At 37.6% G+C, this 26,135-nt stretch overlaps 1 protein-coding gene across 1 annotated transcript; it reads left to right on the top strand.

The window, feature by feature from the left end:
* The first annotated feature begins 10,835 nt into the window (after positions 1-10,835).
* Positions 10,836-25,042, top strand: LOC145779957 (uncharacterized). Its single transcript, XM_082591651.1, has 4 exons — positions 10,836-12,514; positions 20,226-20,512; positions 20,596-20,727; positions 20,839-25,042. The coding sequence occupies exons 1-4, from the start codon at positions 10,858-10,860 to the stop codon at positions 22,102-22,104; spliced, it is 3,342 nt and encodes a 1,113-aa protein (XP_082447777.1). The 5' UTR covers positions 10,836-10,857; the 3' UTR covers positions 22,105-25,042.
* Positions 25,043-26,135: the final 1,093 nt, after the last annotated feature.

Genomic DNA, 26,135 nt, shown 5'->3' with positions numbered 1-26,135 from the left:
AAAAAAACAAAAAGAAGTTTGCGATTTCTCGCTTGCTTCTAGCTGACACCATTTATAATTCAGCACTTGAGAAGAGGTTAGATCAGTTATAAACCAGAAATAGCATAGCAATCATATCACTTTGGGCAGTTAGACTGCGTGAGCAAAGCACTTCTGTTCTTGTCTTCTGCGGTGCCAACAGCTGAGAAGTTCGGATCAAATTTCAGCCAAGCAGCGCAGTGATTTCATCACAAAACATACTTATCCAACTACAATAACAGTTGTAGCATGTAGAAGCGCATTTGTATCCTAGCTATGACGTTTCGTTGCATTTACATCAATCTAACGCTATCAGAATTCAATCGCACATTGATTAATAAAGTTTTGTATCTGGGATATACTGTACAAGCTATTTCTTCGAACTTCGTTGCTTGGAGCTCAACAGATTGGACTTTCTAACAAGTTTAACACACAAAATGCTTCATCTTCTACCCGATGAATTAATTTGATGATTCCTTTATTGATTACGATGAAAAGTTGCCAAAGTCGATATTTTCTTGAATGTGTTTTAATTTGGTTTCATGTAGCCTAATGTATGGTATAGGCTTAGGGGTTACTTTTAGACCCGAGCTCAAAATGATTTTAGGGCCCTGGAAATTTTAGAAAACATTGTATATCTTGTTTTCTATAGAGCATTTGCATCAAGCTGTTTCATTTTAGAGATAACTTTTGCGTTTTGAGAAAAACTACCCCTTTCCTCGATAATTAATTTATTGATATTTCACCTCTTTAATTTTTTTAAGAAATGTATTTTTAAGCGTGTCTTGTTAAAGTTGTTTTAGGGTCCTGGGAATGTCATTGGTACCTAGGTCCAAATTATCCTCTCGGTGGCTCTGGTTAGGGTTGTGTAAATATCATACAACCCTATTTTCTTTTCTTCACTCCATTCCGTAGGATTCATGTCATTAACCCATGTATCGTAATCTGACGGTTCTGGTACCACTTTTGCATTTAAAATGATATTTGAACAGCTTCTCGGCTTCTTTTTAGGAGTAAATTTTAGCATCAAAAATATTCTTCAACAGTTTTTCTGTGCTTGCTATGATTTTGTCCGTTGTTTGTATTCTGTCAATAATAAACGTGTCATCAAACTGTCATCTGCCTGACATACTCACTTTATTTTGGTTTGACGTCACACCTCGTTCTATTTTACATGAACGAAAAAAGTGTGTGTTGACTGTTGCTCTGCTTAGCTGTCCACTTTTTTCTCAAGCGAAGCAATTTCCTCGTGGGTAATTTGATTGACCCAATCCACTTTGTCAAATGTTTTCACGACGTTAGCCTTTCGTGCAACTTTTCGCACTCAACTGCTAACCAATAACTGCTTTGCAAGATTGTCCATTAAAATAGATCACTCTTTTTCTACAAGTGATAGCGTCATAAATTAACATCTACGCACTCCTAGCTAACAAATCAGTATTTTCACACTGATTCACTGTGAAATAGGACAGATTTGCTTAGCTGATGTGTAGACGAGATATGAAGTTAGCTCAAGATTTTATTTTTATTTTTTTTTGAAGTGCGCAGCTTGAGTTGTTGTGCAGTGTCGATTTTTTCATACACAAATGTTGGGTGATTGAATTTTACGATTGTCTGACCAATTTGCGTTCATCCTAATGAATGCAAATTCAACACTCTCTGTTGGACTTTTGTCTCGGTTGACTGTTTTGTTTTTTATCGATACAAAACATGTAAAAAATGGAGTTTTCTTGCTTACTTCCTCTATCACCAAAAATGGGAAATATGTAGCTTTTTTTTCCACAATGTCATTGTCTACCTTTGGATTTCAAACGCACCGACTTGGGTCACCTGGACGTGAAATATGAAGTGAGAGTCTCTGCCGGTACTTAAGTTTCATTTGTCCAATGGTACATTGATTGTCAATGCGCATTTGATTTAGAGTTAGTTGGTTTGAGTCAAATAACTTTCCAACCAGCTTCCCACGTCACCAAACACGGGGTTTGCTTATGAAAACATTTGAACTGACGATGCTTCCCCAGCCAGCAAATCAGTCCCTTTTAACATTGATTCAACGTCTGCAGAATGTAAAAAAAATGATTTGCTGACTTGGTGTATCCTGTGACGTCAAGGAGAGAATTCTTTAAACTTTAAATGATGAAAAATAGTTTTTTTGTTCATTCAGTTCTCACTTAACCTCTGACCCTTCTCTGACATCTTTAAAATTACACAACGTGTAAACCTCAAGTGGGTGGTTGAATTAATAAGAAATACTGTATGACCACACTTTGTTTTTAAAAATGGTAATTTGACCTTTTCTTGAAATTGTATAATAATGCGATTGGGTCATATTCGGAGCGAACCGAGATGTTCCCTAGTACGAGCGTGTAGCAGCGGCGTACGATGACCCGTTCACATTTTTTCAGCAGTATCATCAACAGCATATCATATCAAAATAAATTGATGTGATATGATACAAAGAGTCACTGTGAAAATTAAGCATGTGTTTGAAACTTTCTAAAAAAAGTGGACACTCAAAGAAATGGTCACCGCACGCCATTTTTGTGTAGTCTTTCTTATGGAAACCTTAATTTCTTCTTTTTCAGTGCAATCGTAACATTTGGTGCCATATCATAAAGTGGAACACGTTTTTGATCGCAGCTCAACACTTTCGAACTTGATTTGTTTGCGGTTACCAGAGGTCAAATGCATTGGCGCCTGCAATGTATTTTCGTGCGTGCCACTGCCATGCTTAGATTTCCAAACACGCGTGGCTTGAGGTTAAGTAGAACTGCCATCGACAGCTCGGCAATATTTAAGGTGGCGATTTGTCAAATCACTAACCCTTGTGTACTTTTCTTAAGAAAATAGACTTTACACTTTTTAACAATCACTGTCTGTAACTCGATGTTAAACCGTGACTGCCCAGACAGCAAAAGCAAAATGAAGACGATCGGTAATTCTTTTTGCGAAACCAGACTCATGACTCTACTGTTACACTAAACAGATAGCTGATAAACTCATTAGGGTTTACAATTACTCCAACGAACAATTCAGATTATTTTGACGCCATCTTTGTGCTTTTTCACTGCGGTAAAAGGGTCATCATTTCGAACAAAATAATAGAGTTGTTTGATTCTGTATTTTAGGGTTAAGCTACCTAGGCTAAGTTCACAGGTTTGCTAAGTGTGAGAAAGCAAATCCTTGTTTGAACGAAAAAGATTTGGACAAACAATATCCATATCAATTCAAGTTGTTCTTTTTTTTATTTCAAAACCAGCAGAAAGTCAAAAATTTTGCACTTGTATAAAATATTTTTAAAATACATTTGAAATTTCGGTTTCTGATATAAAAAGTTTAAAGGCCAGAAATTTATTTGGCGATGTCATGCAGCCGCTACGTTTTAGCATGGTGTGCTTCTTCATCATGTCTTGATTTCTGGAAAATGTTCACTTTAATAAAGAAGGTTTTTGTGACGTGCCGGTTACTTTCTCATACGTGCCCCAACCAGTGCATGCTTGTTTCATGACGTAATACTTGCGCTAAAACATAGCCGTTGTTTTAACGTTCCTTATCCGCTATGTGAGAGCAACCATAATAATTCGTCAATTTTGCGCTAAGTTAATTATGTAACCTAACGTTGTTGCTACCGGAAGTGGTCATTACGTATCACCCGAAACATAAACATTCGATGCTTGATACCAGGTACCTGTTGGTAACGGATGTCCAGTGCAAAGTTATAAATTTCCAGTGGCAACATTATGCAACAAAAAGCCATCACGTTTATGTCACTTTATCGTTTTGTGATGGTAAATCAATGTAGGTAGAGCGACACAGGTTTGATTACAAGCAAATATTCTTCCTTTTACTGTCATAACCTGCACAAGAACAACTAATCACAGTTATATGTGACACTTCAAGCAAGCGTGTCATAGCGTCCTCCACGTAATGTCCACCGCATGATCTACGCACTCTAGCAGTTCATGATTTCTAATGTTTTGATTTGTTGATGGTGACAGATGGACGCCAGTAACAACAAAGCAACCTCAACGCAAGCTGTTCTTTCACAGGATTGTACCTGCAGTTTTGGAACTACACCATAATATCCGTTCAATTTACATACTTTAACACAGCAACGATACTTTAAGGGGCTTAAACATTTACAAGATCCCACACAGAATAATCCATTATTTTTTATATTGGTTTAACGTCTGCAGACGTTAAATCAATGTAAAAATGACGGATTTTGCTGTCTGGGTATGCAGTAACTACGTCGTTGAAGATTGCTCATAAAAAGTAATTTTGCCAAAGTTACGGTTCGGGTTTTTGAAGTCAACGGATTCTAAGAATCGTAAAGTTTTAGAAAGTTTCCGATTTGGTTGCGACGATGTGTTTTTCGATTTTTTGTCTGTTGAAAAACCAAACAAGAACACTAAAGGAGTCGACGTTGTAAATTTTGTAACTGTCAACACGACTGATCAATAACACTAAAAGCATTTGTTTTCTCAAATTACAGGTTGGTTTGTGAATGCACAATAAAGCTTTTAGTTAGTTTAACATCTTTGTGGGTAAAAACAAACGTACTGTGGATGCTGCAGCACTGGCAGTTACATGTTTGCAGGTTGCCTTGCAGTTTCTTGCAAAAGATGGAGGTTAGGTTTTTCGTCATATCCACTCAATTGTAAGTCAGGGCATTTTTCTCGTCATTTTGTTCTCTGTTTACAAAACTTATTTTGCAATAATAATGTAAAAACCATCTTGATGCTAAACTTATTGATGTTTGTGTAAAACCTTTTTCCAATTTTAGTTGACCTGTTGACAGTAGCCTCCTTCGGTGAATTTCTTCTTTTGCGTAGTCGGCAGTTTTTTCTTTTATTCTTTTATGCTTCTGAACGTAAAAACAGTAAAAAAAAGCTTGGGAAAGTTTATTTTACACTTTGATACCACACTGTATCTAAATGCAGAAACGAGCAAAAAACTGAAATGGCGAAAGATAAATGCATTCAATGTGCTGTGATGGTCCAATGCACTCGTAAGTTGTATCTCTGGAACGGTTTTTCTGGGAGAAAAATGAAAAATATGAATGAGTCAAGCAAACAAAATATGTCCTGCATTGCATCGCTAAAGGTTAAAAAACTGGTCAAAAATTTTAAAAGTCGTTGCCTGTAATTAAAGCAGTGTAAAACAGACAACTACTATTTGAGTGGTTGCGTAAGGGAATTGTGCAAAATTTGGCTGCATGAGTAAACTAGCGTACGTTATGTAACAACAAAAAATTTGAAGCTTTTGTAGGCGAGAAGTTTTGCTACAAAATTTTTTCTTACAAAATTGCCCATAAAAAAATTATCAGGGTTAGTTTTAACTCATCACCCTGAAATTTTTTGTTGTAATCGACTTCAAACTCAGAAAAGAAAACCTAATCTCCCTTTGAAACTTTTCCAATGTTTGGTTAAACCTATGTATTTTAGGACTTTATTTTATTCGTTTTGACAGGCTTTTATGAACTACATGTTTTTGTCAGCCAATCTACTGTGCATGAACTTTTTACTCCCACATCCAAGTTTGCAAAATATGTTGTTTTTACTTTCTGTGTTTCGTATTTTCGATTCAATGTCTGAAGACGTTGAATCGATGTAAAACAAAAGAGATTTTACAAGCTGGGAATTAGATTGCATGCTTGGAGGTCTCCGGGTGATAACTGCTAGTCTGCCGTTTGTCTCCATTTAACCGTTTATCAGCTGACTGTAATTTCAATTACGAGCAGCTTACGCTTATGGAGTGTGTCACTTCATTTGCTAATTGCTTTACTCATTTCTTTTATCAAATATCCATTTACTTTAAAACAACAGATTATTTTCAGCTCCAGATGAAATCAGCAAATGAAAAACTTTTGAACCTTTTTCCGAAGCAAAATTTTCAATTTTGCAGCTAAAGTAACGTATGCGATTACGTCATTAAACCGTCATCCTCTCAGTGTCGCAGCCAATGTTCAACAGAGAGCATCAACTTTTTCGATGCTTTTTTCATCATAAATTATCTTTGCTTCGGTTATTGAGTGAGACACCCAATTAGTCAAATGGAAGTTACTTTTACGTGTGATGTCATTCGGTGGTCACGAAGATTCAATATTTCTGTATTCCAACATATCACCAACAGAAATTAAATTGTGGAAAAATAGCAAAATTTCCCGGTGCGTGAAAAACGCATTGATTTCTTCTTTTCTGTATGAATTTTTATCTTCTTGCTTGCTTGTTTCAGGAAAGAAGGTTATTTTTTTCTAATCTAAACAGTGTCTGTCGAATCTGCCGCCTCGCAGTTGCTTGGCCTCATAACATGACACAGTGTAATGCAATTTCAGCAATAACACGACGTTTGTTATCGTAGACTCAGTTGTCACCTGCTCATTTACATTCTGTGTTTAAGCGATTTGCAAACTGTTTTCAAACACATTCTATGAAACCCGCGCATTGTTTTTACGATGTGAGGCATTTCTTAAATGTCTCTAATACTCGGGCACCAAAATAGGCACACCACGTCGTTCGTGATACAAACAGGATAAAGCCAATAGCAACATCATTTGGGGGGGAAGAACAAGCACCTTCTCGTGATCCCTCCCGTCAGTACCATATCTTCAAGAAAAAAAGATATGCGAAGCGAAGCTTGTCACACTCGAGCATCATCATCAGATTTATTTGTTTTCATGTATTCAAGTTGCCGGTTTTCACCAGGTAGTAATAGTCGCAACACAGTGGGCCAGCGCTTCTCTGCCAAGCTACAGTAAATGTGAAAGAACTGGAGGTTAGATTGGATATACTTACCATCAAAGTACGTCATGATTTGCTTGCTGAAGATATGATATGTGGACCCTTTCAGTTATAATTGATCTCCTCTGGCACAAAATTTCAATCATGCCTCAGTGAACTACAGCATATGCTTCATCTTGTTATTTTTCTACTGATTCATTGTCCTTACAACTTACATCAGCTAGTGGTTGAAGACTTTTTTACGTTGATACAATATCTGCAGACGTTGAATTTGTGTAAAAAGGGACGCGTTTTCTGGCTGGAAAATTGAATTGCAAAACAAAGGGAGTTTTGTTTCTGAGACATTCTATTGCAGCCGCTACCAGTGTTTGTCGTGAAGCAAGGTGGTCATACTTGCTTTTTTATTTCCAACTTGACAGGACTTTTGTGATGCTTGACTTTTTTGTACTTTAAATCTGGCAACTCTGTCTTGAAATTGTTTGCTATGACCATCTCAACAAAGCTATTTGTTGTGACCGGGTCACTTCCAAACCTGGAGGAAGTTTCACTTGCACAGTATCAAGGAAGACAGTGCTTGTTACTTCTCAGTCATTGTTTACTTAGCCGGTTTTCATTGTTGTCTTTTTAATTTGGTAAACAGGATATTGAAGCTGGTTGGCTAGGTTATTTTGTGACTTGTGTTTCCAAGAAACACACAAATGCTGTGCAGCATTTCATTCAAAGAAGGAAGCATACGTGACATTAGCTGAAGGACTTGCAATGAAAAACCACTTACACTGCAATTAATTGATGTGAAGAAAAACAAGCATGCCGATACAACACTGATGCAGTCCCGTTTGCTTTAAAAACAGTTCAGATTTATTATTATTTTGTATGATCGTAAAATACCATTAATCGTCTTTGTAAAATAATTGGTTTCTAACACAAACCCACACGTCATAGCCTACTTCTGTTTGGATTTGGACGTACCACACTAAAACACACTATGTGTATCACTTGCCTTTATAAAATTCAGGTTATAAAAAATATCAATTGGGCTTTGAAATGTCTCATACCATATTTAATTTTGACTGAACATGAATAAACATTGTCAGAAAGCTGTTTTGAATACTGATATTACATGAATTAGCCACATGCAGTATTTCGTAAATAAAAAGGCATTTCGTATGTTGCAAATTTTTCCCATTGTAACATATGTTTTATCGTAAAACAGTTTTATAGAATTTCTTTCAATGTTTTATTACAAAATGACATGACATTAAATCCTGGTGCCAGATAACAGTATTTGTTTCCTCTTCGCCATAAGGTGAACACTGAATAAGCTTTTTGGATTTTGCTGTCTAAAAAACTGTTAATAAATAACGGATTTTTCTGTTATTTTTATATTGATTCAACGTCTGCAGACGATCAATCAATGTAAAAATAACGGATTTTGTTGTTTGGGCTAACGTGTTGATTTTAAAGAAAAAAACATCTTATTTCAGATCAAACCAAAGATGACATTTAGACAAAAGGATGTTGTTGACTCTATTCAACTTTTTTCCTTCATAAGCAAACTGTCAATAATTTAGCATGATCTCCCAACCAATCAGTAGCCTCAGTCTAGGAAAATCCAATGATACATACCACCTCACCTCGCTCGTGATGAGAAACATCATGTTTACCCGCTGCACGATTTACTCCATGGTAATTTATTATTCACTGAGTCTATCTTTTATGCCATTTAGCATATATATTTTTATAATGGTAGTTTTATTAGTAAGGTTTGTAAGCCCAGAATTTCTTATTTCGTCTATTTTTTCTCAAATGCATATTTACACACTACTCATATACTGTATTTGTAACAACATTTTTCTCCATATTTTGTTAGAAAACAAAGCTTGACTTTCTGGCCAAACACTTAAATTGAAGTATATTGGCCGTTGTGTCATCATAGACTACGCCCTTTCACAATTATCATTTAACTGTCTCGCTTGACCAGATATTTTGTCAAAACTTTTCTTTTCCCACGCAAGTGGATTTTTTAAATGCCATTTCAGAATAACATGCAGCCAGACGGAGCAGTTTATAGCGTCCAACAGCAGTGAGGCTTTCATGCAGTTGTTGCATTACAAAATGCTCAATATCCATTTCTTGTTTCATCTAAATTTCCAAGATTTTGAGCGAGTTTTGAAAAATTATCTGCCAAAAAATTAATGAAAAGGCTACCTTCTGCGTAAGGCTTGATCTTATCACAAAGCTGATACCGTTTTGCTTTGTTTTTTCCACTTGTTAGTTTAAAGGCCACAAGAGTAAATTATTATGTTTTATTTTAACCCTTGTAAGTCATTCATTTAAAACGGTATGGTCCTGTTTCTGGCTAAAACATATGCTTTGGTGCATGAATATGATTCTTGTTTGCGTTTCATCAGCGCAAGACGCATTGTAACAAGAAAATTTTTTTATTTCCGGCAATGTGAAAAGTTAGGTTGGGTCCATTTTACCATGGTGCTTGGTCCACGCACAATAATTTATGGTTGTTTTTTACAACCGCCAGCGTTGATGGTGTAAGGCTGTAAGCAGAAATGTTCTTTTGTGCTTTCACATAGCTTTTCTCAATTCATATCTGGCTAAAATCCAACAGACTGTTGATTGCTAATCCACAACAATTACGCTTAAGACTAAACGCCTGCTTATGGTCGACAATGCAACAAATTCCTTCGGCTGCAAAAGTGATAAAAATTTGGTAGTGGAAGCGTGATGATGGTTTCGAAAGCATTTCGAAAACCCGGTCTTCCGTCAATCAAAACTGAAGATTATTATCACAGTAGATGTAATATGTGCTGTTCTTTCACAGCAGGATTCCTTTGTTTTTCTCGGCCAGAAGCAGCCTGCGCATCAACCTACCACTGCGTGAGATCACAATGACATGCCTCCTTTTTTCCTTTTCGTTTTCTGGAGACGTCATCTCTATTACAGCCATTGCTCGAACGAAATTAGTCAGTCGGCTGCCAGCGCGACTGTGGGTAGCTGGGAGACCGTTAAATCGCGTGAGGGCCTGTGAATTTCTGTATTCAGCGAAAACATTTAGCAGCTTAGTTTGTATTTTAATAAAACATGTTCACTCAAGCAAAGTTATTGAAAGTTTGATTTGTCAGAAAGAGCAATCAGCGTTTAATTTACCTACGCACTCCGTGTTCTGACAAGACATGAGGTTGTAGTTAGTATATGACATTACCATGTAGGCCTATACTTTAACTAGAAATACGAAAAGTTAACATACAGCCTAGCAGATTCAAGTTCAATGGCCGAAGAGTAAAAATGTAGGTCTAATTTGTTTTTTTTTTTCAATGTAAATATTACAATCTTTTTCTCGTGTTGATTCGTTGGTTGGCTACAATAGAGGCAATAGGATGCTTGCTTTTAAACAAACATTATTCTTTACGCATTTAAAGTAATTTATCGCTGAAGAATAGTTTTGAGGTAATTTGTTGCTACGAAAGGTCGTTGATTCGGAGCAAACACTACAGATGCTTTGCTTTGAACAGTTGCTGCAGAGATTGGCAGTAAGCCCATATGCTTGATGACACTATGGTGCATATCGGAAAGAATTAGTGAATCAAAACGTATTTGTAAGATTTGTCTGATGATCAGGCAAGGCTTGTTTCGTCCATTACACGTTGGGGAGCGCTTTAGTCTACACATGCAATTTTTAGCTCATTACGTGTTAACTTAGTTTTATTCACGTGAAATTAGCATATAGCGTTTAATAATCTCGAAATGTTGACATTTGAATCGAAGAAAGACGTTATAGATTCTGTGAAATGTAGGCTAGAACATTCTGAACCAATAAATTTAATTTTTAGTTTGTGGAAATGTTTAAAGCAAGAACTTTGTAGAATTGGCGTCAGGAGACGTTAAACTGATTTTTCTTTATTTAGGTTTAAAAAATAAGAACTTAAAAGTAAGAACAACTCATTTGGAGCTGCAACTTTCTGCGTTGATTTTTGCATGACACAAACAAAAGTTTGTTTGTATAAAGAGTAACTGGAATCTTACGGATTCCAGCACTTAGGTCTGGGTTCAACCTTACCAGTTAAGTGTGATATCTGTCATTATGCCATCTGATGCAAATGCATTGACCGAGTATGCATTCAGCCCACTGAAAAGTCCCGCACAAATCGAGACTATTCGACCGTTTGTTTTCAATCAACAAGCAGTTACATCGCCTGTGCCAGGGTTTATCACTCCTCTGGTTTCAAACACTTCCGAGTTGCACAATGGTGCTACTGAGTGTGTGACCTGCGTAGGCAAAAACGGCAGTACCTGTTTCGCTTTGGAGAAAGGAGGCTCATCCGAAACGACATACAACACGAGGAATGGGATAAATGAAAACTGTTTGGAGAAAAGCATTAACATGAACAGCTGGGTCTTGCCTCCAGTTAATGCCGTAAATCCCCATGCACTTCCCACATTTTGTGAAATGAAACATTACCCAAAACCAAGTTCTGCCGTATCCGGGAATTACCATCGTCGTCAAGCATTTTACGCAAGACATCATCCTCAACCGTCTAATGTTGCTTGCCTGACCACTGCCAGTGACGTCAAAAATAAAACTCGATTTAGTGCGACTGGTGCTTCTGGAATTGCTTCTGTGGTGCGAGATAGCAAGATGTCAATATCTTCATCTCCACCATCTCCAAGACCAGGGTCGCTGGGCGGCAGTTATTGCAGATCTGCTCTCAATTATCAATACCAGTATGAACTTGCTACAATGGCGCCGGCTTTCAGCTGTACAAATACAACTGTTGGCCATTCCCCAAGCAAAAAAGATTTAGCAATGTCTGCTCCTTCTACATTTTCTTCAATATCTTCTCGTTCTTCAACCTCTTCTTTAACTGGAAACTTCTCCAGAAAACGCCGAGCGGATGATGAACTGCATCGCTGCTCTGGTTACTCATCCACAAACGAAGTTACAGCAGCTGTGAGCCATGTGGATCTACATGATCGATTGAGCACAGGTAGCGTGAGTCCAACCGAACTGATGACTGTACAATCCTGCAAAAGATCAAAGAATGAAAATACTGAAGATGATGATGTAATTTTTGTATCACATGAGCCTGGTCCTAATGTTAAGCTTCCTACTGAACTTGGCAACCCTTTCTTATCGCCTTCCGCCATTCATCCGGCGAAATCGTCCTCTAAAAGTCGACGAAAAAAGCTAAATTGCACCATTCAACATGACTTTGCTCATTCTGGAGTTGTCAACAGTTCTCTTCAAACAAATGAAACAGTTTCTGACCAAAGGAATTTAGGAAGTGTCCCATCTGTCATAGCTGAGCCGAATACGTTTTGTTCAAACTCTCTTGCTTCCAGTAGTTCCATCAGCTCCAAAGGATATTTTCTTCGTAGCTCTGTAAATCGACCAATTCCACAAAACATTGAAACTCAAACTCGTGGAATGACCAAAAAGCTAGACGCGTCAAATGTCGCTACCAGCGCATACAATTCTCACTCAGCATCATCTCGATGCCTCACTCGCAGCCAAAGAAAACGCAAAGAAAATAAGTTGACAGCTTCTGTAACGTCTTCAGCTCCTGCTGCTCATGCGGAAACAATAGGAACTATCGCAAATGAAGAAAAGCAAGATGCTCTGAAGCCGAGCTTCGTTTCAAAACCTCTCCCATCTTCTCGACGCTCTCTTCCATCCTTCAAAGCAAACTACGACATCAAAGGTCAAATAGGAGTTGGTGGAGGTGGAATTGTATTTGCTGGTAAGAAGATTGTTATTTATAACGCAATAGTTGAACGTACCTCTAACAACCTAGCTTCATCATAATTACATTTGGTAATCAGTATCTCAATTCATTTCTTTTTTCTAGAGGCCGGTTTTTAAAACGTAAGGCCATGAGTTAAGCTATTTCTTCGTTTTGCGTACTGATGTAAATGAACTATGTAAGTTTAATATCGAATAAATATAATAAGTTAAATTATCATGGCATTATAATTAAAATCGTTGTTTTCTGTAAAATTCAACGTACTGTACTCAACTTCATGAAAGCTGGTACGTGACTTAGAACATTGTCTGAAGGCGAAAATTGGTTGCTGGGATTTTTTCGATGCTGTAAACCTGTCCGCAAGGATTTTGCTTTTAACTTTGGTTGTTGATGAAGGGGCTTGATTCAACCACCAGGGCTAAGTACATCAAGACATTTACTGTAATTTGTTGATGCAGCTGCCCACACCTTACCAACTCTCTTCTAATGTTACGCTTTAGCTTAAAATATTTTGATGGCTTATCAAACAGTCCTTTAGATAGGTACTCACATACTACTGCGGGCTAGTGATAGTTCCATAAAATGAAGTACGAAAACGGAATTTTTTTCAAAAGTAAATAATTTTATTTCTTGAGTTTGTGGCAACTCCACTCTCTCAACAAACACCACTTATTTCACCTTTTACTCACACCGCGTGTTACTTATATCATGACACGGTCGGTTGACATAGACCTACCAGCATGTTGTGTACTATGGGTTATTATAGCTGAGGTAAAACGTTGGGAAATGTGAAAAAGCTACTTTTGTATTGCTATCACGTCCCAGGTATATTTAACATTGCGCAAACCACAAAATAACTGGTTCCTTGATACCTCAGAGCAACGAGGCGGTGGGTATTTTTCTTTGTTTTGATTTACCTCGCCTCTTGTTACGACGAACCCCACAGCAGGTGCAAAGCGGTCAACTGAAGCCATAGTGTGACTTTATATTTCGTGTTGTTCGTGCTTGTACATCGTCCAGAGCTCATACTAAAAACAGGTTAAACGTTGATGCAAATTTTAGTTGGATAAATATTACGATTAAATTAGGAAATCTTTTTGTAATTTGGCCTGTACGTTTTTCACATTCCATGAATATTTGCGTCACTTCAAATTAACTTTACATGGCTAGTCAGTGGGCTCTGGAATGTCTGTTGACAAAAATCCCACCAACGTTGCCTATTTGAAGGCTGTGCTAATTTCATAGAAGAGACTTGTTTGGGCAAGTTTGCCAAGCCATACCGTAGACTTTTTGTCAACTCAATTTTAATCGCAACGTGAAACTGGTAGTCAGCCATTGATCGCACAAGTTACAAGTTATCCGTCAGTTTACGCAAGTCTAACCATTCAAGCCGTTGTTTCAGTTGCTAATTGTAAACTTTTCTTTGATATCCATATCCCTGACATTCACTACCCAGTGGCATGACTTCCTTCTCAACTCTGTATTCAATTTTTGATGCAATAGCTGTACTATCACATTTACTCCAACATCTTATAGTAAAATGAATTTAGCTATAACGGTCTGGTGAATAAGTAATAAAATATCGAGGACCGTTTGGTTTTGAACACGGGCTGATTGCTGTTGACACAACAGAATGCTTACCAGACGATTGAGCCCATCAAATTGATTTTGGTGTTTTCGATGTTTCTAAGCGAAATTTGACAACTGGGTAAAATGTGCGCTAAGAACATGGTAATTGGTAACACAATTCAAGCGTCTAGGACTTAACGAGATTAATAGATGGATCTTTGCTGGATCCAGCAAATCATTCCATTTTTACATCGGTTTAACGTCTGCTGACATTGAATTAATATACAATGGAGTGATTTTCTAGATAGCCAATCACTGGCTTTTAATTTTAACGTAAAACGAGTGAAACTGTGAACGTCACCAACCGGTCGTTCACGCGGCAAGTGGCTGCAAATGTCTGAAGACAAATGCCCAATATAAAATATTTGACCTGAACCTAGGCAAAACAGATGTGGAGTGTAGATTAGTAATCATTGCATTTCGTTTCTACGACTTCTCTCAGGCAAATGTAAATAATCGTGCCACTGTCCAAACTTTAAAATGTTGAATATCTGAGCAACAATACCGCGCAATTTCACTTAGTGAGTTTTTTTTATTAGATTTCGAGAAAGTAATTTTGTCGTAAATAAGGGACGTGCTTACGTGTCTGTTTACTTTTACTTTTTAAAACGCAATATTTATTGGCGACTAATGAGCTTGCTGTTTCAATTTGCATTGCGAGAAAGTTTTGCAGAATTTCAGCTATTTACTTCCGCATGTTAGTCTAGCCAGAACCATTATAAATTGTTGCGCTTTACGGAATATCAGAAGTGAAATCGAATTAACCTTGGTGCTGCAGGGAGAAAAACAACCCAAAATGTTGCTTTCCTTGAGTCCCCGTACAACCTTGGGTGTTTTAATAAGTTTTTAATATGTTTGCAATTGCTTTTCTTCAAGCTATTTACCCCCACTCGGTGGGACAATATTCGCTGCAGATGAAGACATCGAACCATTCGTCATATGATTTAGCTTTGAGTGGCCATTTGTTGCTGACGGGAATCCGATATTCGAGTTTTATGAGCAACGATCAAAGTTCCACTCGGAGACCTTGCCGTGGTTAGCATAACCTTGCGGCAATCGCGATGCGGCAGCTGAAAGAGATATCTCTCACGTCGGTTTTGTGTGACCTATTGTTTGTGTAACGTAAGATGTGTCGAAATATATTTTCCGATAGGGTGTTTTCTAAAGGAAAGGCTGTTGCGATCATCAAAGTGCTTCTTAGAGCATCATACAGCCGCGATTTTCAACGAAGAGCTATTTCAATATTCAGGTCAATACGCGATAACTATGTTGGTTGCTTTGCGGTGCGACACGAAAAACGAACCGATTTATAAGATTTTGGAAGTATGGTTGAAACTTTAATACACAGCCAGTATGTGTGTCACAATATCTCCGAAAAAAAGTGTGTTTGTGAAATACATCATGCTGGTCACGAATTCTAGAAGGTCCCATGCTAATAAAAATGAGGTATAAATTGTTATTTCAATGAAATGATTCTTGTTAGTTGTCAAGTATGTGTCAGTTGTGTCCTTGTCCTAAAGATGCGAGATTTTAACGTTTCTTTCTGCAAAGGCAATTAGTAATTTGTAATGCTGATTGGGTTGGCAAACCAAAACACAAAAGATATTGCGCACGAATGTCTTTGTCACTAATTAATTTCTTAAAATACAGCACTCTTTTTGCGGTTTGAGACGAATATCGAGTACTTTGAAAATGGTTTATTTTTGTATGGATTTCGGGGCCTGGCAACCGCTTGATAAACGAACTCCGGACGCCACTCCACAATTCCACTCATATGTTTCTTTATTATTTTTTGCGCTCTTGTTGACCGGATTGTTCGCATCGAACAAAGACAGGTGAAGTCTGGGCTTCAAATCGATTCCCGTTTTCGGTTAAATATTTCTCATTTTTTTACAACAGTTCTTAGTCTCTGAACGTAGCATCAATGTGAAATCATCGAAACCTTTTCACAGTTTTACTGGATTGCTTTTCGTCACACAGCAGCCGGTTTTGCAGCTCCTCACAACAAAAAGAATTTATTTTTGTTTAAACTCCCAGCAATTTTCAACCCGGCAGCAGACAGCTATTAGACTGGTTAAACACATACAAACTTCTGTTAAGGTTATTTGCAGCTGGTTTGTATGGGCTATGGCGCTGCAAATAATGTGTGTTTAAGTGTATTTTAGTTTAAACATTTCCTCACTCTTCACAAAACTAGACACACACTCAATTTTGTTTCTACAGTTTATTCAACAAGTAAGTATTTACAACAGATTGGGTTTAGAATAATGCCAATGTTGCTGTGATTTTGAACATATTGTGGAATTTAATTTCAAATTATAATAATTATAAAATGATGATAAATGTCTAACAAAATACGCACTTGAACAACAAGAGGTAACAGCTTTTTAAGCAAATTTTGAAGAGTAATATAGCATTTTTTTATTTCATGCTTGCAAAATTAGACCTTCCTACATTGATTAAAGGTCTGCAGGTTTCCTGCAAGCTGTCCTAGCTAAAAAAAAAAACGTTACTGGAGGGATTAAAACAGACTTTTAGGCATACACAGCAGCTAAGATTTGACGCCAAGCCTCACAAAAGCACATTTCTTTAAAAAAAAAGTTTTCAACTTCGACTTTGAAGTAAACTTCTTTCACTCATTTGGGGTCAGCAATGCACAATGTTCCTTCAAGATCAATAGGTCAGATCGGTCTGTTCGGATATTTACCTCAGTGAATCGCAAGTTTGAATGCTGCACTGCAAGACAAATGTTTGTAAAAAAGGCCTTTCTCTTACGCCGCCTCAGTAGCAAAACCCTAAATCAAGTTTCAGTTGCAATTAGAATGCATTGCGTGCAGTTTGCTTGGAGCAAAGTACGTTCCGAACCGAGTTGAACTAGACCACTATAGAGGGTCAAGTGTGTTCGCCAAGACCGCTCGCAGAATCCCATTTAGACAATTCTGCAGCTTAATACAACGCAGAAACGTTTGCCTATTAATCGAAGCAAATTTTCAATAGCTGCTCAAAACCTTCGTCTGTGAAGCTTGAATAAGTTACTTGAGATTTTTATATGATGTAAGAGAAATTTCTTACAATGTGTTGGGCAATTAAAGCGTTTTTAAGGAGTATTATTATACTGTAGAGGTTTATTTTGTATTACACCTACTGCTGCAAAGATATTTGCTGCTATGTTTTGCAACAGAGTGCCGCTGAATTTGTGGCTTCATTGACCTGTTTTTGAAATTTTGAAACTTTTAAAAAATACTTCCTTCACCGCAAAGACGAAAAGCAACCATTTCCTCTGTCTGAAGTCGAGTTGCTGATATCTGCTGCTCAGACATTTCTGTTTGCTGAGTTCCATTTGAAACAGATAATTTTGTGTTTAGTTCCTTTGCGTGCGTTGTGTGACGTGGCTGACTCACCACCTCAATAGCTTGACTTGCTAAATTTTGTTTCATGTACGTGAAAAAGTGGCTCAAGGACTAGTATCTTTTAACTCGCATTCTTGGTGGGCTGGCACAAAGGCGACGAAATAGCTAAGTTTGAGTAGCTGTAATTACGTTACAACTTCAAATAAATGGACCCAATACCAGTTGACACTCACACAGCGCATTCGAAGATTTTACATTTATGTTACGTCTGGCGACATTATACCAGCTAGGACGATTGAGGAAAGTATTTCCACAATTTGAAAGACGCGCTTTTGTCTCCACTGCCGCGACAGCTGATCAAAAAGAAATTCCTTATCTATTCATAAATCTTATCTAATGTCTCTTGGCGTTCAGAACTATCAGCAGGTGTACGCTGTGTCTTTGCCCGCAAAGCGAGATGCTAAGTGCATGATTAACCCGTTGTGTATATAGACAGTTTACGATCTCTGACCAGTATTCGAAATGGGGCTTCTACTTTATCCAGTGTTGTTTGTTTAATATGGATAGTGATTTGAATCCATAGATGGAATTGTAAATTACTTTCCAATGTAAACAAGAAGTTGTAGGTATGTGAATTAGCATCATATATCATGAAGGCAATTGACATTTAAGCTCTGTGGCTTTGATGATACTTCTTTGTCTTTATATTTATCATATTCAGGGAATACGAATTGTAGTGAAAGTTAGCCTACAAATTTCGTTTCCCACGATATACTCGCCAAAACATAAATTGATTTTGTGCACTGTGTAAATTTCAATTCATCGACTGACGGCGTTTTATGGCGATAATTTGAACTTTCCACATTTGCAAAATTTCAAATCTTAGTCACAAGCAATGCAATTCTTCGCACATTTGATCGCTTAGGGCAGTGTGGTCGAATTTGAGAGCGTTTTTCTGACGTTGAAAAGGTTGTGTCGGACGTCCAACGAAAACACTTTTGACAAAATACTTCAGCATGCTTAAAGTAGACATGAAGACTGACCTTACTGCCTTTTCGTTCAGTTAAAAAACTAAATATTCAACTGCCAGGCAACGTCTGCATTTGACAAAACAAATCGCTTTGTAAAAGCTGTCGTACAAAATAACACATTTCGTCGATGACAGCAACCATCTGGGCACCAAGATTCTCTATCCATCCGTTTTAGTTTAAGCTGTGACTACGTGCTGAACAGCACAATGTTGATACCGGTACTGTATATAAACTTGGAAAGAAGTAAAACGCTTTGACATCATGGCGGTTGATGTACATTAATTATATCAACGCCACGATAGGAAAAGTTCACAGTGTAAGATTTTCGCCAAACCATGTTTTTGTGAAACTGATTTTTTTTTCTTACGATTGCATGGTAAAATAAGTCCAGTTCTACATGTGACATCTGTGACACCAAACTGACTCACATCTTTGTCTGTTGTAGAAGGTAGATCTTAGCAATTGATTCAACATTTAACAACGTTGAAATGATGCAGAAAAAGGCAATGATGACTAGTTAGGATATAGCTTGGGAGCGACCAGCTTTCCATGTTTGGTACGACGTCTAGGACGTCGTAGAAACAGCTTTGAACATCGCTGTTTGGTTTAATTTTAATTTCACTCGGTTTTGCATATTTGTGTCTGCCTTTCACGTTCAAGAATAGAATGACTCGTGCTGAGTGGAACGTACAAAAATACAACTTTTGCGCAATCTAGCAAGAGATCGTGTTACAGTTTTCCTCTATTTTTACATTGACGTCGTAAAAATAGCATGAAATTGTAGTGTCGAAGCGCATGACTTCAATGATTTTACGTTTCTTATTCAGGAGGGCATACTAGCAGTGGACATTTTAGTTTTGTCAGACACTGACGCAAATCTGGCCGTATTCAAACTGCAATGACACTTTTGTAGTCTTGTTTTGTGTTTGAAATGCATTGATGTGTTTTGAAATTCACTCGAGATAAATATATTGAAATTAAGAGGAAAAATACTAGACCGGCTGAAATGCTCCAAGCGTGCATTTCCGAATCTATCAAGGTTACGGTTTTTTAATTATTTTGAGATAGTATTGCAAGCTGTTGGGTCAAGGTAATGACAAATGCTGTGGTTGTTTAGCTCCTTCTCAATAAATAACATCAACAGCAAGACTTGTTTTCAAGATTTTGTTGTTAACGATGTGTTTAATCTAAGCATATTCAGCTCATAAAATATTCATGCTGCCCTTCATGGCAATCGAGCGGTAGGAGTAAACCTTTTACTGTGCTGCATGCATAACCCGCACGTTGAAGTTTTGGTGATTTTTGCAGCTGCACTCATTGTTGTTTGGTTCTGTGACCGTCGGGGCACGGTTGCGCAAACCGCAAATGGCCTGATATTCTCTTCATTGATCTGCGACGCACTTGTGAACGACTTAAATCAATGAGAAAGTGATCGATATAGAAACTGCACTCGTACGGCATTTTCCTAATCACCACCTAGCGCATGACTGACTTACTGAGTTATAAACCATAGCAGTCTATGTATAAACCATTGCGAATGACCTTATTTGCTTTATGCCCTATGTACAAAGTGCCATGACTTAACGGGATTATACCAATACTTTTAGAAGTGATCCAGAGTGCAATTTACTTCATTAAATCTACACAATGTTGCATCTCACTTTGATTTCTTAAGTTTAAAGTTTCTTTTTGTTCTAGGAACGAGAAAATCTGATTTAGCCGAAGTTGCCATCAAGCGGGTCCCAAAGGAGAAAGTGCGTCGGTGGGGGACGCTGGACGGAAGAAATGTGCCTTTGGAGTTTGAGCTTCTTCAGAGAGCTGTTCGTGGGGGCAATGAAGGTGTCATCCGAATGTACGACTGGTTCGAACGCAGCAAATATTTCATCTTGGTTATGGAGCGACCACAGCCTGTCATTGATCTGTTCGACTATTTGAGCAATTATGGAGCAATGAAAGAAGATCTAGCAAAAAAAGTCTTCCGGCAGGTAACCAACAATTTCTTCATCTTCTTGGATGAGTGCTCTTTGATGTACGGGAAGCTTGTAACCACAGTTAACATTTTCTACAGATTGTCAAAGCTGTCCATAACTTCCACGCCAATGGTGTAGTGCACAGAGACATAAAAGATGAAAACGTCCTTCTGAACTTGCACAGTCACGAAACGAAAGTCATAGACTTCGGTTGCGGCACTTACCTGAAGGTATGTTGTGCGATGTTTCATTCACGTTTGGAGCAGTGTTGTGACGTCATTTTAGCTACTGGCTACACGTTCTTGTAAACGTTTTCTACATATTTTTAATATTTGTTTCAGGAAGACGTTTATTCCGAATTTGCTGGGACACCTGAATTCTACCCTCCGGAGTGGTTTGAAGAGAAAAAGTATTATGGTAAAAGAGTAGATGCGTGGTCTATAGGCGTTCTTCTCTACACGATGCTGGAATCAGAAGTGCCTTTTCCAAAAGAAGCAGACATTGTAAAATGTCAATGGAAATTCAACCGTACTGAAGGAGTTTTAAGCCCATTATGCCGAAATCTGGTCGAATCTATGTTGCAGAAGGACCAGTATAAAAGACCAACCCTAGAAGAAATTCTACAACATCCGTGGTTGCAAGAAAAAGATCTTATTGATAGCTCTTCACCTTCTTTTGAGAACAAAAGTAGTACCCAATCAGACGTTATTAATCTCAGTACAGGTAGTAAAAGTTTCGTTTCAGAGCCGCCGACCGATAAATCTGTCATATACATATCGTCTGAAGACTCAGTTTCTAATACTTCAACATCCACTGTGCTTGTTAGCCCCAAGTCTCCTGTGAAAGATATGAACTTGGAAACTTTTATTCCAAGACAGTGCATTCCTTTACCAGTTACTTCTCCGTCCAACGATCCTACTCTCAGTAGTTTTGCCGGTTTCTCTCCAATAACTTCGCAATGTTCAAGCAACATATTGTGTGATAGGTCGTCTCAGCCAATTTTATTTGCAGATCATTCCCATTTGAGTTATTCAACTCCATCTGCGAAATGCGTGCCCTTACCACCCTATTCCAAACCATGCAATTGCAACAACTCTTCAGTTCCATCAAAATTGTGCCGTGAACTGACTACTTGTGAGCCTGAACTTTTCCAAGCCAGTTTAACCGACAATTCTCAACTTACAGTTTCTTTACCAGACTCTTATATGATGCATTCGCAGAATATGCAAGTCGACTCACGGTCGCATGTGCCACCAATGCAGCAGCATTTCCTTCAATCTTCACCTCAATATCAATATATTTCTTCTGCAGGTTCAGCCTCTTCTGTTTCTCAAAGTGAATTCGCTTCTTCAATGCCAAGAAGTCCAGCTTTTGTACAGCACAGGGAATCGTACAATTTATCTTACTCTGAGTGTTCCGCAGCCTCCTTTCCTTCAAATTACTGGTTTCTTCATGGCGCGTTACTCCATCCATACGGCAACATTACACCGCCAAGATTTTGTGGCTACCAATTTCCTGCTGCACCGGACTTGTGCCACGAGTCTCGTCCATCTGTTGTGTTTCAAGGGTCACGGAATAGAAGCCAGTGTTTTCCTCTCAGTTCTTGAATTTACGAAACCTAACAAGAAACAAGAACAGTGTCAACTTAACAGCTTGTGGAATATTGCCCTTGGCCCGTCTAAGTTATTTGAGTGAACACAAGCTGTAGCGAGCCACTGAAGTGATGCCTTTTGCACATGCTTTGATATTGACATGTGATATGAAAACCCCTAACAATTTGTAGGAAGAAAAAGAATGTGTACTATACAGCCGTTTAATTAGACTTTGAGTGAATCTTATATATTTATCAGCTGCTAATGCTGCACTGTGCAGCAAAAAAAAACTGTTTGTGCTCAAGGTAAGCCTCTTCCTCAAGGCTGAAGGTTAACCGATTAGAATTTTTGAGAGACTAGAGTTTGAGTTCTTTAACTTACGTTTCTCATCATGCGAATGAGAAACTCATCATGCGAAACTGCCTCGAAAGCTTTTCAGTTCTATTGTGATTTCAAGTCATACCAGTGTTCTATTGCATCCTTTGGAAAAGGATTCGATTTTGCCAAGCTTGCACATGAAAGACTCAATAAAATTTGCTTTTATTTATTTCTGCTTTGCTATTGTGGCAGCAAGACTTCACAGTAATGCTACTGCAAGAATTATCATATTTATTTAATAACGATATATACGTTTTGTGCTATTAGTTGCTTCGTAAGCTCATTAGGTATTGCAAAACTCTCATCATCGTCTATCAAATTCACATGCATAAAGTGTTGGCGAAGGTATAAATGAATACAGTCTGAATGTTTTCTTATGCTTTAACCTTAAATAATACAATGGCCGCTATACTTAATATTTATATAAATTATGTCGAACTTCAAATCAATTGTTCTATGTGCATCTCACTTATGTTATCGAAATCTTTTCTGTATTATTTTTAATAACTTTTGACAATTTTTTCGACACGTGTGTTGGATCGGCAGTAAATAATTTCAGCAATGCTGCAAAAGAATTGTGTCGACGATACAAGGGTAACTGAAAGAAGAGTTATCGTCCATCTTTTCCGATGTTAATTTGTTGTTTCTGACCACAGGTAAAAGTGAGGCTCAGGTATTATGATCAGTTTTTCAAGGGCGGTTTTCCTCTTTTTGGTTAACCAACCGTTAACTCTTGGTTTTTATATAGAGCAAATTAATGTAAAGTCGTTGAGCGGTTAAATACAACCTACGGAGTTGAGAACAAGCCGTTGAAATGGCTGCTTTTGAAAGCTGCATGCCATTGCCATGAGCTCACAACCACCACCATAGTCAGCACTGTAATTTTCTTTCCTGTCAACAGTTTAGCTTTGTGGTCTTTTGTTTCACGTGTGGCTGTTCAAAGAAGCCACTTCTAATTTCTTCCGAGGTTTTGTTTCTGTACCTTGACGCGCTTGCTTGTCGCAAAAATCAGTGTCATCGTGTCGATTTGGTAACAAAAACACCAAGTTTGCTACCTGGTTCTCGTCTACACACAGCTAATTAATCATTTTTTTACATTGATTCAACATCTGCAGACGTAAGTAATTTAAAAAAGTGATTGATTTGCTGTCTGGGTCATGACTGGCTTGTGCACAATTGCACCTTGTTGATTCATGACGTCATTTTGACTTTCTTCTGTAGTCTGTCATCACTGTCCCCAGTTAGTGAGCCAGAAAAAATTAACTTACTAGTTGGGTCCCACCTCACGCGCTTACTCCTTCAATTGGCTAGTTCTCAGACAGCAATTCAATCGTTTTTTATATTGATTCAACGTCTGCAGACGTTGAATCAATGTAAAAAGCGGTTGATTTACTGTCTGGGTTATCACGACTTGAAAGAGATCAACTAATAAACTGTTCTAATTTAGTTAATCAAAGTGCAACCTTCGCTAATGTACTTTTTTTCATTTTTATTTATTTTGGAAAATGAACTCTGAATTTTGATTATTGTATACTTACAACTCAATAATACCCATTGCTGTTGTACAAATAATTGTGCATTATTTATTTAAAATCTCCAGCTCATAAATTATGTTCTGAAAATAGTTACTCAAATCCATTTTGCGTTTCTTGTTTATTCTATAACGTCAGACATATTCTAGTGAATTGCCTATGCCTCACAAGTCTACGAGGTGGGTGCGACCACTGCTAGGTTGACGCAGACACCCATTCTTCCTCCTTCAACTATTTACAGATGGATTTAGATTCTTCGTTACGTCAACATCCCTTGGGTTTCTGACATAAACATTCACTGTGAGAAAGAACACTACATTACAGAATTATGAAGGTCTCTGCTTGCGATACCAAACCCTTTTTGTACACACCATATACACTGTGCGAGAAACTAACGTTCTGTTATGTAGGTTCAACATCTCAAAGCGCAAATTTGATGAAATGGCGTCAATTCTGTACTGGATTGTTTTAACCTGCGACCATTGTTGTTGTTTCATTTAAGTTGACCCTTTTACACTTTCCTATAATGCATTCAACACTATGTATGTGTGCAAGCATACGCTTCGCAAAATCGACGTTGCCCTAACAGCAAAGTTGAGAGTCTGTTCAATTTTTCATTGCACAAAAGACTGCAGTACTTTTCAATGGTACGAAGCTTTATTGCTTTTAATATTGTTTTGTCGAGCTGTGAGCTGTCAAGTACAACACGTCACATATTTCCTTATAAGGCGTGCAAACTTGAACAGGTTCCAGATTAAGTCATGCAGATCTTACTGTTGTTTTCTAGGCTTATCATTGGTGGTATGCCGAGATGGCATTTCATATCCACTATGGTTCAGATTTTTTGCTTTTATGTTGTGCTGTATCGTTAGCAAAGATCAACTGAATAAAACATGACAAAAGAAGAATAGAAACCGCTGTTGTTTGGTGTTTTGAAATAGTGATAGCTTTCATAATACAGTATTTTCAACGGATTTCCCTTTGCTTTAATTGAACGGATATTAGCAGTGGATATGATGATTATATTCGTGATGCCAAAGAATGACCCGTTTACTTTATCAGTTGGTTTCGAAAGGGTTCAACAAAGAATAAGATTCCCAGTCAGCAAATCATTTTTTCACGTTGACAATGTCTCCAGAATCAATGTAAAAGACTGATTTGCTAACTCGGTTAATCTGTATCATTATTATACCTATCCAAAACCTGTAATAAAAAAAACGTTCAAAAATGGGTTTGTTAACGTTCCATGTTCGTATTTGAATTTAAATACAAACGGTCAACTTCATTGAGCAAATTGCAGAGACAAGAATGAGGGATTTGTGACCCATTTTGTGTTTTCTCTCAACCTTTCAGATTCTTTGAAAAGTCTTATGTTGTGTATATCGGCACCCACTGTGAAGCGAATAATACTGGCAGACAGAAGACTTTTAACAAAAGTAAAAACTAATAATTGATCTAACAGCCTCCATTATGCTCTTCCTCTAACTGCTTGAGAGAAGTATCAAATAACTAACAGTTTGTTTGTAGAGATGCAACACCTCTGCTCTACCAAAAGCTTTCATTCTAATAAAAATTGCCGATTCCTTAACTGGCTCGCTTCAGTAAACTCACAGCCATTCAGTAATTTCAAAATGCTACTATGCATCAGCTGATTACCGGTTTTAATTTACAAAAAATTGACTACAAATAAAAATTCGTGATGAAAACATGGATAAGGGATAGAAATATCCAGCCCGGTATGAATAAAACCGGGAGATTGTCTATGGACGTCGTGCTTTAAAATGTTATTTCAATTTAAAACTTTTTCTGAAAACTCATAAATAAAAAGAATTTTACACCAATATTAGCATACCATACCCATACCTGTTGTTGACTGTAACCTAGTTCACATGACGACGCAAAAGAAAGCTCAGTTAATAACTTCACAAAATCATATGCGAAACGACATCAAAGTCGTTAATTCTTGACTTGTAACCTGAGAAAGGTTTTGAGAAAAACTGTGTATGATTCTAACATAATCATTTTAGAAGAATAAAATAGCCTTTCTTTTGTAGTTTATGCTTACTCATAAATACGAAGCAACCATGTGATACTTTGCCTACACCAAATGACAAAAAACTTACAAAGCATGCATAA

Source organism: Aplidium turbinatum, chromosome 11 (assembly GCF_918807975.1).
Source record: "Aplidium turbinatum chromosome 11, kaAplTurb1.1, whole genome shotgun sequence".
NCBI lineage: Eukaryota > Metazoa > Chordata > Ascidiacea > Aplousobranchia > Polyclinidae > Aplidium > Aplidium turbinatum.
The sequence above is the reverse complement of the archived record's forward strand: the minus strand, read 5'-3'. Positions and strand labels throughout refer to the sequence as shown.